The 18,653-nt window shown below is 39.7% G+C and overlaps 3 protein-coding genes across 3 annotated transcripts in view; 1 reads left to right on the top strand and 2 right to left on the bottom strand.

The window, feature by feature from the left end:
• The first annotated feature begins 108 nt into the window (after nucleotides 1-108).
• LOC121959025 (BRCA2 and CDKN1A interacting protein) lies at nucleotides 109-3,219 on the top strand. Its single transcript, XM_042508206.1, has 7 exons — nucleotides 109-267; nucleotides 665-739; nucleotides 846-926; nucleotides 1,013-1,099; nucleotides 1,192-1,379; nucleotides 1,617-1,785; nucleotides 2,483-3,219. Exons 1-7 carry the CDS (start codon nucleotides 127-129, stop codon nucleotides 2,651-2,653), a joined length of 912 nt encoding a protein of 303 aa, XP_042364140.1. The 5' UTR covers nucleotides 109-126; the 3' UTR covers nucleotides 2,654-3,219.
• A 436-nt stretch (nucleotides 3,220-3,655) lies between these two features.
• Nucleotides 3,656-13,747, bottom strand: dhx32a (DEAH (Asp-Glu-Ala-His) box polypeptide 32a). The gene is made up of 11 exons (XM_042508205.1): nucleotides 13,269-13,747; nucleotides 11,845-12,038; nucleotides 10,144-10,516; nucleotides 9,826-10,059; nucleotides 8,898-8,991; nucleotides 8,457-8,606; nucleotides 6,721-6,912; nucleotides 6,366-6,506; nucleotides 5,377-5,567; nucleotides 5,098-5,288; nucleotides 3,656-4,038 (listed from the first exon to the last, which is right to left on the bottom strand). Exons 1-11 carry the CDS (start codon nucleotides 13,518-13,520, stop codon nucleotides 3,840-3,842), a joined length of 2,211 nt encoding a protein of 736 aa, XP_042364139.1. The 5' UTR covers nucleotides 13,521-13,747; the 3' UTR covers nucleotides 3,656-3,839.
• Nucleotides 13,748-16,650: 2,903 nt separating this feature from the next.
• The window catches only part of LOC121959295 (disintegrin and metalloproteinase domain-containing protein 12), a 104,498-nt gene continuing 102,495 nt past the window's right edge, over nucleotides 16,651-18,653 (bottom strand). The window contains exons 22-23 of the mRNA XM_042508543.1: nucleotides 18,175-18,320; nucleotides 16,651-18,082 (exon numbers count right to left, since the gene is read on the bottom strand). Coding sequence (XP_042364477.1) covers nucleotides 18,013-18,082; nucleotides 18,175-18,320 — 216 coding nt within the window. The 3' untranslated portion in view covers nucleotides 16,651-18,012. The remainder of the gene's footprint in view (nucleotides 18,083-18,174; nucleotides 18,321-18,653) is intronic.

Here is an 18,653-nt window from a genome sequence, read left to right as displayed (position 1 = left end):
TGGCAAGTCGTGTACATTTGGAGCCAAGATGGCGGCTTCAGACTTCCAGTTTCCTACCTCTCTGTAGCTGAACTTTAACATTTGCCCCGCCCACTCAGATGACACGCGTGTTGCCTGTTTGAAAGCATGGCTTCTTCTGCTAAGAGGAGAGCAGTGGGTTTGGGTGAAAATCCCGAGGAAAGCGACAACAGCTCCGATGAGAATCCGGAGGAGGAGGATGATTCCGGGGAGGAGGACAGCGAGGCATCGGAGGAGGAGATCAACGAGGTAAATAAACTAACATTTCATTGAATGCAAATAAATGCATGGCCTTGCTAGCAAGCTAGTAACCTAGCAGCTGTCGGCTAATGGTATAGGAAGTTTATTTAGCATTTCTTAGTGTTACTGTCAGTAATGGAAATATTAGCCGAGTATTATGAGGAACTGATGTCAACAGTGTATTTAAGTGCTTATGGTCTTACGTGTGTATGACTAACTGTAGAAAGTATTTACAATTATTGCACGTTAAAAAATATACTGTAGTTGTAATATATATTTTATGAGGTCCTAAGATCACCCTTTAAAACCTAGATCGACATAAGTTTTCTTGAGCTGCAGTAAATTATTAAATACTTTCTTCACAGGCTTGTTGTGAACTGCTCTCTGCTTTCTTTTTGTTTGTTAGGAGGTCATGGTTGACTTTGAAGCCCACACTATTTCAGGCAACGACTTCAACGGTGTGAAGAAACTCTTACAACAGGTTTGAGGCACTATTTATATTTTGCATCTAATTTTCATGTCCATATTTTACATGCTGGGCTTAAGCATTGCCTCACTGGTGTCACTTCTGTTATGTTTGGGTACAGCTCTTCCTGAAGGCTCATGTAAACACATCAGAGATGACAGATCTCATAATTCAACAGAATCATGTTGGAAGTGTCATTAAGGTGAGTTACTCTTTAGTTCAACCACATCTCAGATTGCACAGGTGACTTTTCAGCTCTAACATGTATTCACCTTCACTCTGCTAAAGCAAGCTGAGGTGCCTGAAGACAGCGATGACGATGACCCAGATGAAGTGTTTGGCTTCATCACTATGCTCAACCTCACAGAGAGAAAGGTAACACCACCAGTGCACAACAAACTTACAGACTTAATTGGCTACTGTGGTCTCTGGGGAATTAACATGTGGAGTCATTTTCCGGTTGGCAGGGTGTGCAATGTGTGGAGGAGGTGAAGGAGCTGCTTGTGGATCAGTGTGAGAAGAACTCGACCCACAGCATGACAGAGCAGCTCGAGCAGATCCTCAATGACACCAGCAAGCCTGTGGGGCTGCTGCTGAGCGAGCGCTTCATCAACGTGCCGCCACAGATCGCCCTCCCGCTGCACAAACAGCTCCAGTGAGTTCTTCTGTCTAACATGAATACTTGACCTGATAGCGGTTTGCAAAAGGACAAATTAAATAGGTTAACTACGTTTTATGAATGCGTTTAAATTTGGATTAGCTGAGTTTCTGTACAATCTCTGTTGGTTTGAATAGAAAAATAAAAAGCATCGTTGTTCAGGGTCAAATGTAAATCAGCCTTTTAAAAGTTTTGTGTACAGGAAAATAAACTGAATTTCTTTCTGTCCTCCAGGGATGAAATAGTCGAAGCTCAGAGGACAAATAAGCCAAGTGGGAGGTGTCACTATTGTCTTATGATCAGCAAGACCTGCAAAGAGGCAAGCAAGAGTATTCCAGCCAGAGGAGGAGCTCCAAAAGACGAATACATGTTCGTCAACGCAGAGGAGGAATTCTTCTATGAGGTAAAGTGACGTGAATGCAAATAGTCTAAGAAGCAAACAAATTGTTTCATAATGTTCAGGGAGCACTATACATACAGTATTAGCATAACATTAATATTATATCACTGTCTGAAACTAAAATAAAATAACCTCAGTAAGCGTTCCCACACATCGTTAAAAAGTCTTAAATGAATTCAGTAGTTTAAAAAAGGCCTTGATTGGTATTAAAATGTCTTAAATACATCTATCAAAAGTCTTAAAAATGCCAAGATGCCTGGAAGCCGGACTTATTTATATAACTGATGAAATGCCTCTCGCATCAACGTCACTCAGATCAGGATCGTTGAACCAACAAAACCCATTATTTTGTTTCCAAGCCAGCGGAGTGACACATGCAATGTAGGAAAAACGCATACACACATTTGGGTCAAAATTGTCCCTGACTCTAAATAATTTATTGGTTCATGTTTTTGTTTTTTTTTTATTAAGTTTGAGTAATTGTCAAATAAGTCTTAAACATTATTTAAAGAGGTATCAAAAGTATTAAAAAGTCTTAAATCTAACTTCCTTAAGGTATAGGACCCCTGGGCTCAGACTGTATTGTTTACCTTCTAGTTATAGTTTTTAATGTATTCCCTTCAGATAAGAAACAAAGGTGGTGTGAAACATTGTCGAGATATTCTTGCTGATTTAAGCATCGTCTGTATTCTGTTTCCAGCAAGCCATAATGAAGTTCCACTACTCGGTCCAAGAGGAGGCAGACTCCTGTTTGAGCGGCAGGTGGTCGTTTGACGATGTTCCCATGAAACCTTTCAGGACAGTGATGCTGATACCGGCAGACAGAATGCCCGCTATTATGGACAAACTCAAAGAATACCTAACTGTGTGAATATCACAATAAACTCAGACACCTGTGCACACTGAAGACATTGGGGTTCATGGAAATGATTCAGTATAAGAAACTGTAGAAGAAAATGTTTTGGAACGGTGCGCTACTGTCAGTTTTTATAAATTCTTGGTTGACTTTAAGATACCCTGCTTACATATATAGAAATATATAACAGTTTTATCATGTGGAAATGAATAGAAATACAGCGTTTAGTTCTGTTTTTTTTAAAGACTTTTTATAACAAGATTATGAATCAAGACAATTAAATATGATAAATCTTGTGTGGTTATGGAAATATGAGAGCTGAGAGTCTGCAGATGGAGGAGGGAGGGATGCATCATTTGTAATTCTGTTAAATTACTGAACTGTAAAGCTGTAGCAGATGCAGAGCTTTCCTTTGACAACTTCCTAGAAACCTGATTTTTACAAATTTGATCTGGATTGTTAACATGAAATTGAACATGCAGTATACATGTTTTATACATGCACCATTATAATGAGGATTTTCTTTTTAAACAGTTCTGTAGATCTCCAGCCACTGATTATAAATAAAAGTTATATATATGAGGCCTTGACAATCATTTCTTAATCTGGCAGCATGTGAACTCATACATAATGTTTCAGTCTCAAGATTAGATCTCTATATGTCTCATTATCCTGAAGAGAGTAGTATACCGACGCCTTAGAAAACAACAGATTTTCATAAGAAAGAACGGAAAAGAAGCACTTCTCCAGCAACTCGTACATGCATCAAAGTGTTGGACCATCTCTTTGAATCTGAATCTGAATGGTTTTGTGCGCAGGAGGTGTGATGGGATGTTTTTTGCTCCCTTTAAAGTACAGCAGCAGACAACATCCATCTGCAACCCCTCTGCTGCTCATTAAAATCTAAACAGCAGTCAAGATACTCGCATCTCCAGACAGGCAGTGTTGAAGGGGAAAGCAGAACGGGGATAAAGGTAAGAAACAAGACACTAGAATTCAGAAAAAGAGATGCACAGGCACGAGGAGGCTATAACTTGTATTAGACAACAACTAATATAGATTTTCATGAATTACTACATTTTGTGACATACTGTCATGACATGAGTTGATAATATTACAGTCGCTGGTTTGCGTTGACTACAAAACATTTAACATTTGGTGATTCGATTACAGCCCACATTTTCACGTGTATGATTCCAGATCACTGAATCACGCATCTGTCATAAGTCTGTGGCACAACCGCACAGCCGCTGTCTGCATCACTGGTGACTGTGATGGTTTTCTGTTTCTCATCTTCATGTTTTCTGTGTCTATCTGGGTCCAACATGTCTTGCAGTATGTCTTTGCTTTCACTGGGGGGCAGGTTGTAGAAGAAGTACAATGGTGCCATTTGAATGTACCTAAAATGAAAAAACAGAAATTATTTGAGAAAAAAAAAGATATTTCAGGGAGAATTGTTTTTTTATATCAAAGGTCCAGTGTGTAGGGTTTAGGGGTTGACATCTATTGGCAGGAATGTAATGTAAAATTTCTGTGTTCTTTAGTGTGTTACCAACTAAATAAAAGAATCATCATGATTTGACACCTCAGAATGAGCTGTTTGTATGTACATAGGGTGCCGGTCCTCGTCTGTGGAGATCGACAGCTTTTTACAGTCGCCCGAAAGGACATACCAAAGTCTCTAGATAGGGCCACTTAAGTTTTCGTGCCGTTCACTATGGTTAGCACTGACAAATCACTGACAATAAACTTAATAAGGCAAGGTCCAAAAATTTGCCCAAAAAATAAAGGAATAACCTCACAAGAAAATAACCTGGAAACCCCAAAAATCAAACAAGAAAAAGACTTTAAACTAAAAAGTATATATGCATTTCTTCTTACCAAGTTGGTCATTGCCATTTTCCCCATGCTTTTATATGAAATCAATCCAATTCGCTCAGTTTTCAAAGGTTCTGAATGCAGCACAAGAAAACTGATGTTGATCCAGGTCTTAAAGGGTTAATAGGTGCTGGACCCTTTTCAGCATGCTAAACAGCATCAGAGAAATGCTGATTTGTTACGTGAAACTGCTTTATTCAGTGTTTTACCGGTTTAAATCACAGTGTCTGTTTGATTTGGGGAGGAGGAGAGCTCTGCAGATCATTTAGCTTCTCGTAAAAACATCCTAAACATTAAAAACTGAAGAAATTCTGACCAGGAGCAGTTTAAGCTTGCTGCAATTTGCAATCCTCACCACCAGATGACACTAAATCCCCCTAAATCTTACACACTGGACTTTTAAACAACAAAGACAGCTACAGTGAAGATTTTAAGAAGATTAATATATGACCAAATGGCTAATCTTTACTGTAATAACAATCAAAACATGTTTGTCTAACCAATATGGTGCATAAAAACATAATCCTAATCCGCTTGCACACGACATATTTGATAGTGAGCTGAAAAAGGGATGGACTTACACTTGAGGAGAAATTTCAGACACTATTCTCATGCAGTTATTCTCCGACAGGGTGTACTCGTGGAAAACGACCCACTCCGGCAGCCCCAGCTTGTGTGACTGAGCGCCGTAGCTGGAGAGCGGGTGCACCTGGGCCATGTGCTTGTGTGTCAGAATAAAGTAGTTTCCTGATCCATCTACATCGCGAGCAATCTGCAAAAAGCAAAGACACTGCAAACTTTAATACAGCTGAATTGCTGGAGGTGAATTCATTAATGCTGACACTTTAGTTTCCATTTACCTGCATGAAGAAGCCGGCCAGCAGGGCTCTTTTGATGTTGTGGGTGTTGGTCTTGGTTCCAAAGGAGGGTTCAGAGATGGGAAGCTCGATCCTGTTCAGAGTGTCGGTCAATTCGGATCTAACGGCCTCAGCTCTCTTTAGGGCGCAATGATCCAGAAAATAGTCCTGGCACCATTTTTCAGCTGTGAAGTCTGATGAAAATGCATCCAATACAGTGAATTGTGGTCAAAAATAGGGCGAAAGTTTTGAGCTTCTTTAAAATTCTGAGATTAAAAACTTTATATTTAGATGCATGTTGGCACATAAAATAAAATGTTTTATTAAGTGTATTTCATGCATGCACCTTTTGGGCTTGCGCCCACATAGTTGAATGAACTTATTGGAAGTTGCTCAGGATAAAAGCATCAGCTAAACAAATGTGAAGTAATGTTAATGTTATGTTGAATGAAGTCCACAAGTGTCTCAACAACATTAAATCATATTTTTTTGTATCTTAATTTTCAAAACCCAACTAAAGACTATTGTGACTGGCTGAAAAAAAAAATCTACTAGTATGTAAATTATTAATTCAACCCATCTTTTCAAGCAAAGTTACCCTAAAATTAACATTGTTGTTATTTCAAAATTCTGACCCGCCAGAATCATGACTCAGCCCCTAAACCCTAACCACTCAACAACTGACAAAACTCAAACAAATGTTCAATGGGTGCCTGGCACTGGGTTGCAGGTCACAGATTTGGATGGTTTTTAAAAAAATATCTCTCAAATTTTTTTTTTGTAATCCTGTTTCAAATTCCTCGTAAAAAGAAATGTAAAGCACTTTCAAAATGCCTAATTGCATGGATTTTCTTCTATACAGTAAATAAGCTTAACTTGACATGACGATACTTGAAGTATCAGGGTCAGTGCGGCACACTATATGGCCGTAACTTAAAAGATATATTACATAACTGTGAGTAGATTGGTTGTATTTACTTGCAGCGACTTACATTGTTCCCTCTGGCTTTGTTTGAAGGCGTTGTAGATGTTTATGAGGGTGAAGTGATCGCCTTCAGGATGCTGGAACTTCCTGCGACTCTGGATTGCCTCGTGGCTCATGCCAGCAGGTGGCTCCAGGAAGCAGCTTGATGCTAAAAGACAAGGAAACAACGAGGTCAACATCACTGAGACAAGCCCCTCTTACCAAACACCATCTGCTTCAGTGTCTGAGAGCAACTGCAGCCTTGTACATCTGCAAACGAACCACTACAACAATATATCCATATGGTGAATCTGCAAACCAGTTGAAGGAGCAAATCTTACTCTCAAAAGAGACTAAAGTTGGAAGACATGGCACATTCATACCTGAAAGCATTGCTGCGATGGTCAACATCTCGCTCACACAGTCAAACTCGCAGGATGCCAGCAGCGCTTTGGCCATCTGAGGGTCCAGAGGGATTTCAGACATTATGATGCCAATCTCAGACAAGTTTCCATCGTCATCTAAAGCTGCGAGGTAATCCAGCTCCTCCAATGCCTGCATGAGACCCTCGGGATCTGCAGCAAGGAATGACACAGCATGAGTTTGATACGAACTGATTTGAGTTTGAATACCATGAATGAAAATGAGAAAATCAGTACAAATAGTTAAGTGTCTCCTCTCTGCAGCAACTAATAGATTTTTTGGCTCTTGCTCAGTGTATGGTACTACAGTCTATGCTACATTTTTACATATTTTTACATATTTTACAGTTTTACCCTAAATTTTTGAAGAAAACCGACACATACCTCTGGTGCACAAAGAATCCAAAAAAAGAAGAAAATTCTTGATGAATTAAAGTAAAAGGAGTCCGTCTTTAGCAACAGCAAAACACTACATCCAAATATGTTTATAAACTCACAACTTGTGCAGTATAATCAGTATTAGTCTCACTTATCCAGGCATATGCTCAGTACTTCCCAAACAGACTGTGCTTTGTGACGAAAACTCAGCTAAAAGTAAAAACTTACGTTTGTTCTCCTCAAAGCCAGACTCCATTGACAAGAATATTAATTTAACCTTGTTGAGTGCAGGAGCTGCTCTACCACTGCTCCGATCAGTTAGTTAGTTTGTGTTTTAATTTTTGTCAATGGAGTCTGGCTTTAAAATTTCAATCGTAGCAAAAAGTATTTTTGATGCACTAAGCACACGACCAAGTAAAGGAGTCTTGCATTATACTACATGAGTTTTGTGAGAGTTTGTAAACAGATGTTTTGTGGAGTTTTGCGCTTCTTAAACATGGACCCTTTTACTTCAATTCATCAATATATTTCTCCGTTTTGGATTCTTCGGTCATTGTGGTGGCATACGAGAAAAACAAAGTTTTACTCATAAATTCAATGTAACACAGGGCGAGCAACTGATAAAGAAATGATCATTTAGGAATGAAGTATTCCTTTAAAGCCATTATATATGGAATTTAAAATTTCCCACTGGAAGGCTCCCAATGCCCCCAGTGGTAGTGTCCAAAAAGGACATGGTGGTGGACACTAAACAAAAACACCAGTTTTCACCAGAATTGCCTCATTTTTCTACAAACACAATAATTTTAAAGTTCCTCTAATGAAATAAAATCACAGCACTTGTGGCTATAATCTTCCTAAATAAAGCTTAGAGAGAAAGCTACAAGAAAACATTGTGATGTTTGCATAACAAGGCAAGTAAGCTCCATGCGATATTCTGCAAGAATATGGAGATATTACAGTATATTTGGCCTGTACTTCCCCTCTATTGTACTCGTCTGGTGCTGCCCTAACGAGACATGTTGTGTAATCGTTAACGAGCTGGCCTCTTTTAGCCTGTTCTGTTCATGTTAGGGGTGGTTAGAGCTCAGACAATAGTTAGTCGCGGGGTCCTGTCAGCTCAGCTAAATCATGGCTGACTGAGCCCAAACAGCTACACTGAGCAAATTCATTTGTGCTTCCTCCGGCCAAAATAACCCTCCCGCGAACACCTCTCCGGCTGTGCTTTAGGGTGAGAGAGATGGTGTCTGTGGGAACCAATGAGATAAAAATGCTTGTTCAATGATGCTCGTGCAATTTCCACTAGCAGGCTGAGTCACCTGGTCTGTCGATGAAATCACACTGTCCGAGGCCGGCTATGTCCATTCTTTTTAGGAACAGGACTGTCGGGGTAATGTCGGACTCCAGGATTTGTGGGGAGTTCTCTGCAGGAAGCTGGCTGTCTTCTTGATATAGGCAGAAGCATTTACCTGGAAATAAATAAAGAAAAAAAGCCACTTAAATTATGCTTTTACATGACGCAGAATTTCGATTAACTCAACAACAGGATGTAGAACGATATTGTGACACTGGAATTTATCTAGTCCCTGCCTTTTTGGGGAATAGACTGAACTGTTGACAAAATGGCCACTTTTGAACGTGTTACATACAGAATAATGACAAGAGAAGTTATTTCTGAACAAATCTGGCCCTAATAGAGGGAATTTAGGGAATGCCTGACTAATGTGGCACCTGCTCTGATGAATTTGACTCAGACATACCTGTTGGCCCAGACAGCTGCTTGCGTATGTCAGCCTGACATTGGCTGATGGGTTGAAGTATCTCTGAGTTAGCTCTTATTCTTGGATTGTACACCTGCAAAGTACAAATCAAATGCTAATTAATATCATCCTATTACTTATTTATAGGAATTCTTCAGCCCCAAAATGTCCATTTGTGTATCATTTACCCCTACCCTGTGTTACACTGAATTTGTGAAGAAAACTGTTTTTCTTGCATGCCTCCACCATAAATGCAGAATCCCAAAACAGCAAAAATTACATCAAAACATCAAGTCTCTTTCGTCCAGTCATATTCTTAGCACTTTCCAAACAGACAGCCCTTTTCGATGGGGAACAGATCTAAAAGTGCATGCTCTCTTCAAAACCACTGACCAAAACTTACCTGGCCTAACATGGGAGCTGCTGGTCTACCACTGCTTCAACCAGTTCTTTTGGGTTATTTTATGACTTTGGTGTTGTAAAGGGTTAGTTTGGATTCACCAAAATCACACAATAACACAAACTAACTACAAATCAAAGCAGTGATCAGCTCCAGTGTTCAGCAAAGCAAAGTGACTGTTTTTATTAATGGCGTCTGGCTTTGAAGAGAGCATAGATAAGTTTCACTGTTTGTTCAGTTCCCTGTTAGAAGGGCTGTGAACTACTGAGTATACGAAATGAGCCTCTGGTTACACTGCATGAGTTGTTTTAGAGTAGTTTTGCTGTCGTTAAAAGTGGGTCCTTTATACTTAAAATTCATCAAGAATTTTGTCCATTTTTGGATTATATGTTCACCAGAGGCATGCGAGAAAAAGTTTTCTTCATGAATTCAACCTATCACAGGGCAAGGTTTTGATAAACAGATGGTAATTTGGAATGTGAAGTATTCCTTCAAGATAGATATTTTGTGTTGAAAATAAATAAATACCATCTTTTTCTGGACTCCTGTATCAATGACAAAGTTGACAGACTCTGTGGCCCACCACATATCCTCCCCCTGTTTGGTAGAGAGGAAAACCCTCCTGCACCTCTCGGGTAGCTCACTGAGGGCGGGCAGGAGGCCTCCCCGGCGTGGACACAGGACCACAGGCACCATCTGGCCCAGCTCTGCTCCCAGCCTGGTGCCTTCTCTCTGGAGGATGCTGTGGGCACAATGAACCTCCTGCAGAAGATATTAGCAAAATAAATCTTTTAAAGCACTTTGGTCCAATTAAACCTCTCATTTAAAAAAAAAAAGATGACCTACCTCAGCCGAGGCAAAAAACACAATAGCATCTCCCTCCTCTTTGGTTCGATGGATCTCCAGCACCAGCCTCAGCGCCGAGAAGAAGTAGTCTTTGTTGCCGCTGCTGCTGTGGACCGCCTCAGCAGGAGACGAGGCCTCCAGACTGATGAGTGGGACGCCGTCGTAGTGGCTCAGCAGCTTGGCGGTCACGGGTGGGGTGGCGAGGACGACCACTCTGAGCTCAGGCCTCTGCAGCAGGATGTCCTTGAGGAGACCCAGTAATATGTCGGTGCTAACTGTCCTCTCGTGGGCCTGGTCGATGATAATGACCCCAAAGTGCTCCAGGAAAGGGTCTGACATCATCTCTCTCAGCAGCATGTCGTCTGTGCAGTACCTGAGCGATGAAAGCAAACGGAGGTGTCAACAGTGCTGAGCTGCAAACATAAGTGGCAGCTTCAATATGATAACTATATTTCTACATTTCATCCACAACATGATGGAGGAACACCAACAAAGAACAGATTAAGACGAGGGATGTCCTGATCAAGTTCTTTTCCCCAAATCCCAGTCCGAGTCGTTTGATATTGCGTATCTGCTGATACCAAGTCCCGATCCAATACTTGTCTTTACCAAACTTACTACAGCACAATGCACACTTGAAGTACTTTTAAGTTATTGAAATTGATCCACTGTGTAGCTTGAAAGTTTAATAGCTCTGCAATGTAATACAAGAAAATGTCTTTATTTTATTTTTACAAAATAAAGTAAGCAAACTAAAAATATTTTAAATGTCTCTTATCGCAGTTCCGCTTGCAGCATTTGTTTTTTCAACAAAATAAAGTACAAAATCTAAAATGTGTCTTCAGAAATTGCTCTCAAATCAGCTTAGTGCAGCATCGCAGTTAAAGTACAGAACACTATAAATGAGTGATATAATCACAGTTTAACTTCACAGTAGTGTTATAGCTGAACTTTAACATTCCCAGTCAAAACAAATAAAAATCTGTCACAATTCTGCTCATTACAGCATTATAGTAAAACTAGTTGAAGATGAGATTTATTTTTTAAAAGTTTTATTTTAGTTGGTAGATAACTTTATTCGGTTCTCTGATTTATTATATAAATATGTTAATTTCATCAATGCTAAATTCATACATTACATTGTTTTAAGTTGCTCCTGCTATAAGTTAAAATAAGGAACTACTTTATGTGGTGCACCTTCCCTTTACATGCAAAGATTGTAAAATCGCAGAGTGATATAAGAGATGCATCTTGTGTTTAGCTGAGTTGAGTTGTGGTCCTTCTGTTGCAGCAGACATTAAAAAATGACGATAACTGAGACGTCCCCGTGCTTTTCTTACCCACAACCTTTAAAGATAAGGCTGGAAGAAGGCGGCCTTACACTCATTCACGAAAAATGAACAACAGAAATTTCAATTACACTTAAAAGTGGTGTAGCAGCTTAAACTAAACATGAAAAAAGAATCAGTTTCTACTTATTGGAGAAGCAGCATTTCAATAAAAGCTTAATATCTTCTGCAACTTGTGCTTTCCATTTACAACACCTGTTTGGCAGTGGACATAAACAAAGGATCAGGCGGGGTGGATGCTTGAAATTACCAATCCCGATCACTTAAAAAATGTGTTGATCGGGACATCCCTAAGTGACAGAGATAGATGATATTAAACTGTCATTGAAGCTTGCTGCTGCTGTCAACAGACCTCAGAACAGTGTCGGAGGAGCAGCAGGTCTCCAGAGGGATGGTGTAGCCCACTTCATGGCCGATGTTGACGTCCATTTCATCGGCCACGCGTAAGGCCAGATCGACAGCCTGCTGTCTGTTGGTCTGTGTGCATACAACCATGCCGTGCTGATACTGGGCAGACAGACAGAACTCTGCACACCACTGAGGGATCTGAAAGAGAAAAATCATTAAATATTGTTCAACTTTCACTCTCCATTAAATGTCTTGAGCACCCTTTACTATTTACACAAACTCAGATTTAGTGGCTACCACCCCTGCAGGATTGTACCCAACAGCTTTTGTTTAAGCGCAAAGCAAAACAAACAGTGACAGGATATATCCTATGGTATTATCGCTAATAATGCAAAATTGCTTTGGCAGCATGAGGCGGCTCCAGCGGATCAGGGTTTAGCAGCAGGAGGTCCCCTAACACCCCTGCTGGAGCCTTTGTGAGGCATGACTGTCAGACTGGTGCTTGGACAGTCTGACGGTGACACAACAGCATCTGCTGAGCTGGCCGGCCTGTTCACACACGCTCACATAATGCTGCTCCCTCCATACGTGGGAAAAAAAATCCAAGGCAGAAATTTCTGAAAAACCTTAAAGTAACTGAGGATATTTTCAATGCGGTTGTTTGTTGTTGTTTGTCTTAAATTTTTTATTTTTTGTCATTTTTATTATTTTACTTATTTTTCTTATTTATTTATTATATTATTTGTTATTATTAAAATTAATGTTTAACATTAAGTTTTTTTTAGATAGGAGTAGGGTTCGATAAGAGTTCATGTCCTGCTCCTCCTTTTTGGATATTAAATAGTTCAACAGTTTGTTGAATATGTCTGCTGGGTATTCTTGTTTTGTTTGCTGACTTATATTTTTGCATTTTCAAAATAAATCTAAAATAAATTTTGACAAAAATAAAGACATTTCTAACAACAAATATATGCAGAAAAGGCTCAGACTGGTGGAGGATCCCCAGACCCCCATATGGGCCCCACTGTGTGTTTAAAACCAACGTACGCCCCTGAATCATGGCAAAGCTGTGCAGAAAAACAACTCCACATTTAAATCAAATTAAGGGAAGCAGAGCTCTCAGATCTGTTGTTGACTAAATGGGCTGGCCCGAGCACATGGCAATAAAACTAATGCAAGTCATACAAATTAGTTTTGGTTTGGTATTTGGCTTCAGACTGAAGGAAAATGTCTCTGAAAAGAGAAAAATACGGAAGTAAAGCGAAATGCAATATTCTTCTCAGATATGAATATGTCAATAAGGGCAATCTAAGCAGTTATTTCCATTCAAAATGAAGTTCAATGTAACTTTTCTTTTAAAGAAAAACTCTTAAAAATACACTTTCTTAACAAAACATGCATATTAATGACCATATACTGTGGTCTTACCTGTGTACTCCTCCCAGTCTTTGCTATCCCGGACACAATAACCAGTTGGTTGTTTACCAGAGCATCTTCAAACTCACACCTGACCTTCCACACCGGCAGAGTCTTCCTCTCTTTCAGTAATTTGTAGTAACGCGAGGAAAATGGCAATCCATCAAACTGATTTAACTCAAGATCATCTCCAAATCCGAATGAATCCTCCGCAGGACACTCCTCACTTTCAGTGTAAATGTCTGGCTCCGCTTCATCCGACATGACACATATATATTTTAAAACCGGACGAACGCACAAAGGTTTTCCTATAAGTCCATTTCGTTTTTTATTTTTTTTAAATCGGAAATATTAAAAAACAGCTTACAACATATCCTATATCCACAAACTTGGACGGAGCACGTGATAAGAGGCCAAAATCACCACTTTCGGCCTCTCACTTGCTAAACTAAACTCATGAAGCTGGTAAAAGTTCGGAGTTGTTCTGCTGTTTGGGGCTGGCGGACGCGCAGTGTGCGCACCGGCGCGTAATTGCTCCCCAGCGTGGCTTCACACGTGTTTTGATTTGCACAGAGCTTCACATTCACTACTGATCAGCGTCCACTGTCATAATCGCCTGATAATCCAAAGTAATCACGTGTAAAGTAGCGAGGGCTGTGATGATAATGCCCTCTAATATCCAATCCAAAATATCCGCTAAAATACCATCTATCTTCCCTTTCTAATGTCGTTTTTAGCAGAATAACGTGGGTGTTTTTCAGAAACTCCTTAATTATTATGCAGAATAATCTCTGCAGAAGAAAAGCATATTCCCCTAACTCAATGTAGGCTAGTGCACTCGTTACTATGTGTGTGTGTGTGTGTGTGTGTGTGTGTATAAATGATGATGTTTTACCAGGTTTTCTCAGATTTTATGGTTTTGTATTGTGAAGCACTCTATAACTCTAATTTAGAGAAGCACGTAGAAATAAAGTTTATTATTATTATTATTATTATTAGTAGTAGTAGTAGTAGTATTACCATCATCATTATTATCATACTTGAACTTCAGTTCACCTGCTCATCTTTAGCAGGCTGCAGCCTCTCCACAGGGAGGAGCTGTTTTGTCAGTTCTATGCATGTTGACTTTTATGAATTGATCTTAACTGCTAGACATCAATGAAGCTTGTTAATGCAGTTGATCTTAAAAAGGCCCAAATGTCTCTATTCTGTTGTCTGTAAAATGTAGCCTACATGTCTGATAGTAACCAAGAACAAACAGATATAAATAATGTGGTTAAATAAATCAAGCATAAAACAAGTCAATCTAGGCCCACTATATCATGTTTAAATTGTTTTTAATTGCTTTTGGTCTTTACATCCCAGCCCCCCCCCTCATTTTTGCTGCAGAATAAAATCTGTCAGCAGCTAGGTCTTTGTAATTAGATGATTTGGGCTGAGGTTGTTTTCAGGAGCTTCTCATCAGTGACTGTGTGTCCTTGTGAACGTTGCTTCGATTTCTCATTAGCAATTAGACTTTTTTTCTGTGCTGTTGTTTTGAACATGGTTTTAATCACTCACACACACACACACACACACACACACACACACACACACACACTTAACTCTATCGGTTTGGCACCAGTGAATCCTGATAGGCAACGGTAAACACACAATCCTGCACCCGTATTGATTGAAGCAGTATTTGTATCTCTTACTTCGACCTCAGCAAATTGCTTTTAAACAAAGACTCAGACTGCTGAAATGAGCCTCAAATGCCAGTGTTACATTGTTAAAAGCAATTTGAAAATTTGAAAAATACTGCTGTAAAATGTGAAATAACACTTATTAGGGTGTTCAATCTGGTGGCAATTTGGATTAAGCAAAAAAGAAATTTTACCAAAGGCTCTTGATGCAAAGGCTTCTTTTGTGTATAAAAGAAATGGTGGTTTTATCAGTATGAAATCTGTATTCTTACAAAGTAATACTGTTGGAGTGAAGTTACTTTCAAAGCACTTAATAAATACATTTGAAAAGCTCTTTCTTTTTCCATCAAACTACACCCGCCGCATCACACTGCAGGAGGTAAACAGTATCTGACCAAATATCTCTTGAGTTATGGTGTTGAATAATGGTCATAAAAGTGTATTTGCATAATAGTATGATGTCGCAGTGAAGGTTACCTTTGACATTTAAATATAAAATGTCATCACTTTATCATTTTGTTCTTTTAGAAATTTGTGTGAAATTTAGTGATAATTAGTATAAATGAATGAGTTATGACTAAAAACTTGTTTTATGAGGTCACAGTGACCTTGACCTTTACAGAAAAAATTCTGAGCAGTTCACTCTGAGTGGATGTTTGTGCCACATTCGAGGAAACTCCCTCAAGGCCATCTTCAGATAATAGGACAGATGCAAAACCACAGTAACCTTGACCTCTGACCACCAAATTCATATCATTTTTTGCAAAGCCTAAGTAGATGTTTGTGCCAAATTTAAGGAAATTCCCCCAAGCCATAACTGAGATATCTGGTTCACGAGAATGAGCCTGATGCAAGGTAACAGTGACCTTTAACCACCAAAATGTTATCACGTCATTATTGAGTCCAAGTGGACGTTTGTGCCGAATTTGAAATTTCCGTCAAGGCGCTCTTGAGATATAGTGTTATATATATCCCGTTGTCACATATATCAATAACAAGAATGTTCTTAAGTGTTTGAAAAACTGTTTTACTAATACTGCATGAGTGTTAAAAATACCATGACTGGACACTGACACGTGTTTTCTTTACATATGATGATGTATCAAACAATCATTATATAAAAAAAGCATTCTCCATTGAAATGTGTTCACCTGTAACACAACATACGAAGAACATCTGGACATACGCACAGGTAACAGGACTCAAACACTGTCTATTAGTACATGGACACATATGTAGCGCTGAAAAAGCAAAGTAAACAAAGCACTGAATGTAAAACTAGTGCATTATTAAAAAGATAACAGTATCAAAAGTAACAAAAGTCAGTTTTAAGCCATATTTGTGAACGAGAGCTGTAAATGAAATGTTACTCAGTGTGAATGAATATATGCTGCATTGCATTCCAGTAAAACAAAAAGAAGACACTGTTTAACTATTACAAATGATTCATGTAGGATTTTGTATCTGGCATGTTGATTTACGTAAAAAAAAAAAACTAATCTCCATAGCCAAATTAAAAAGGTACAAAAACTAGAAAATGAATATCTGCCACATAGTTTTGAATGAAACTTCACTTCAGTGACAGAAAGAGATCTAGAAATGTGTCCTTGTCACGTGAGTCTGTCCTTTTCCCATCGCAGAAAAACATGATTTAAAATCCACACATGAACACTGTGGCCAGACACTGGCGGTTTACTTGCGAGCGCCTGCGTGGCTGCAGCTTAAAGAAAGTCCTCAGTGATTTTGTGATTTAATCACAGAGATCACACAGAGTCCTCAGTGTAGGCAGGCACATGGGGAAATACTGAAAAACACACACGACCTTTAGCAGAGCAATATTTCAGAGACGTTTACTCTCTCCGAGGATTGGACGCTTCCTTGATCTCGGCTCATTTTAGATCCGTGTTCAGTTCATACCTCAGTACCCAGATCCCTCAAGTGAGCCTCTTGGGTCTTGTTAATGAAAAAGAAATGGCAAATCAGTGACATTTCACAAATCGACTTGGTACCTTTCCGAAATATAAATGCAGAGGAAACAGACCTGAATTTCAGCTGTCTGTGAAACAAAAAAAAAAAACTTCCCCAATTGCAGAACTCTTGCAGTAACACCACTTTTTCTTTTTCTGCAGTTGTTTCAAGCCTCATCAGATTGGCTCAAAGCGGCTACGGAGAGCGTTACCCCGCAAGAAACCCCCCACTGGGTTCAAAATTAATGACAGGGCCCAATCCCCTCTCTTAGTTTTACCCCTTGTTTTTGAGTGTCACTTTGCACCTCTGGACAGAGTTACAAAGAGTAGTCTTTGAAATTTTCCCCAATAAAAATAGCTGTTGAAGACTCTGATACAACATTGGTAGTCGTCAGTGTTGCCAGATGTATGATAATTATCATATTTGTTAAATAATTTTGCCCTCTGTACGAGCAATAATTCCAAATTTGCCATAACGTACGATAATTTGACCACTGTGACACTTAAAACAAGCACTTAGTTTAGTTTACACGTCTCATTTGAACTCATTTCCTGGCTCCACCTTCGAGGGTAAGTGGTTCACGCAAGGGAAATATTGGGATTGGGCCCAAGTATTGTCTGAAGTCATCTGTCATTGCACAAAACTCTTTTTCAACTCTTCCTTTGGCATACAGAACAAACCTGTAATATAAAGGGTTCCCTTCATTAAAACACATTTCACAAAAACATTTCCACAATCAGAATTTCACAGATTGCTTTTTTTTTTTTCTAAATCTCCCGTCACTCTTCCTTGATAAAGAATCAGTCGATAAGAAATAAAATGGTGAAACTGATTCCAACGACAAATCCAAAAAATTGCTACCGTGTAGTAAAAGTGTCTGGCACAGTGCACTGCGTGGCAATAAATACAGAATATAAATACTTTACATGTACCTGAGCTCAGACTCGTAGCACCATTCAGGGACAGAGCACCAAAGGGACACGGCGCGTCTCCTGATTCAAAACTCAGAGAGGCCGCCACCTTCATGTTTAAGGTTTTCAGAGTTTTCATAGTGCAAAATTCTTTAGTGTCTTAACACAACATTGTCCCTTCCGGCCAAAGTCTCAGCTGCTGTATTTGACGTTGGCGATTATGCAAGGCTTTGGTAGTGTTGGAGGGTGCTTGGGACTGGGTCTAGAGGAGGAAAAAACGTGATGCAAATATGTTAAAACAGTCTCTCAACAGAGTGTTGTTAAAAAAGAAATCTGGTGGAGGTTTGAACTCACCTGTTGGGGCGTGGGACAGGGCGAACAGGTCTGGGTAAACCAGGTGCGACAGATGGCCCTTGGACTACAGAGGGAGTTCGAACCAGACGGGAGCTCCTTGGATCGGCAGGAAGGGGTTTCTGAGGAGGACTGGGCTTCTCCAACTCCTGTCAGAGATTGGACACATTAAGATAATACCAGAGAGTCTCCAGCAGGTGGCACTAACAGCTCAGGCCTGTTTGCCGTGTCCTCATCCTTCAGGCATCAGGGCAGCCCTGCCCGTGCATCTTACCAGGAGTGGGACAGTCATGTGGTTTTAATCTTCTGTAGAAGACTGAGATCATGATAAAGTCCTGTTACCTAGCCTCCATCTGGTCTCCATTCACCTCCTCCTCTTCTACTTTGTTGTAGAGAAGTCTCCTCAAACATGACAAAGGAGAGCTCAGACCTCACTCACCGGTCGAATCAGGTCTGCCGATTCAAAGCATCGTCCCTTTGTC

The sequence above is a fragment of the Plectropomus leopardus genome, chromosome 19 (assembly GCF_008729295.1).
Source record: "Plectropomus leopardus isolate mb chromosome 19, YSFRI_Pleo_2.0, whole genome shotgun sequence".
Taxonomy (NCBI): Eukaryota; Metazoa; Chordata; class Actinopteri; order Perciformes; family Serranidae; genus Plectropomus; species Plectropomus leopardus.
Note: the sequence above shows the minus strand (reverse complement) of the source record. Positions and strands in the feature narration are given on the sequence as shown.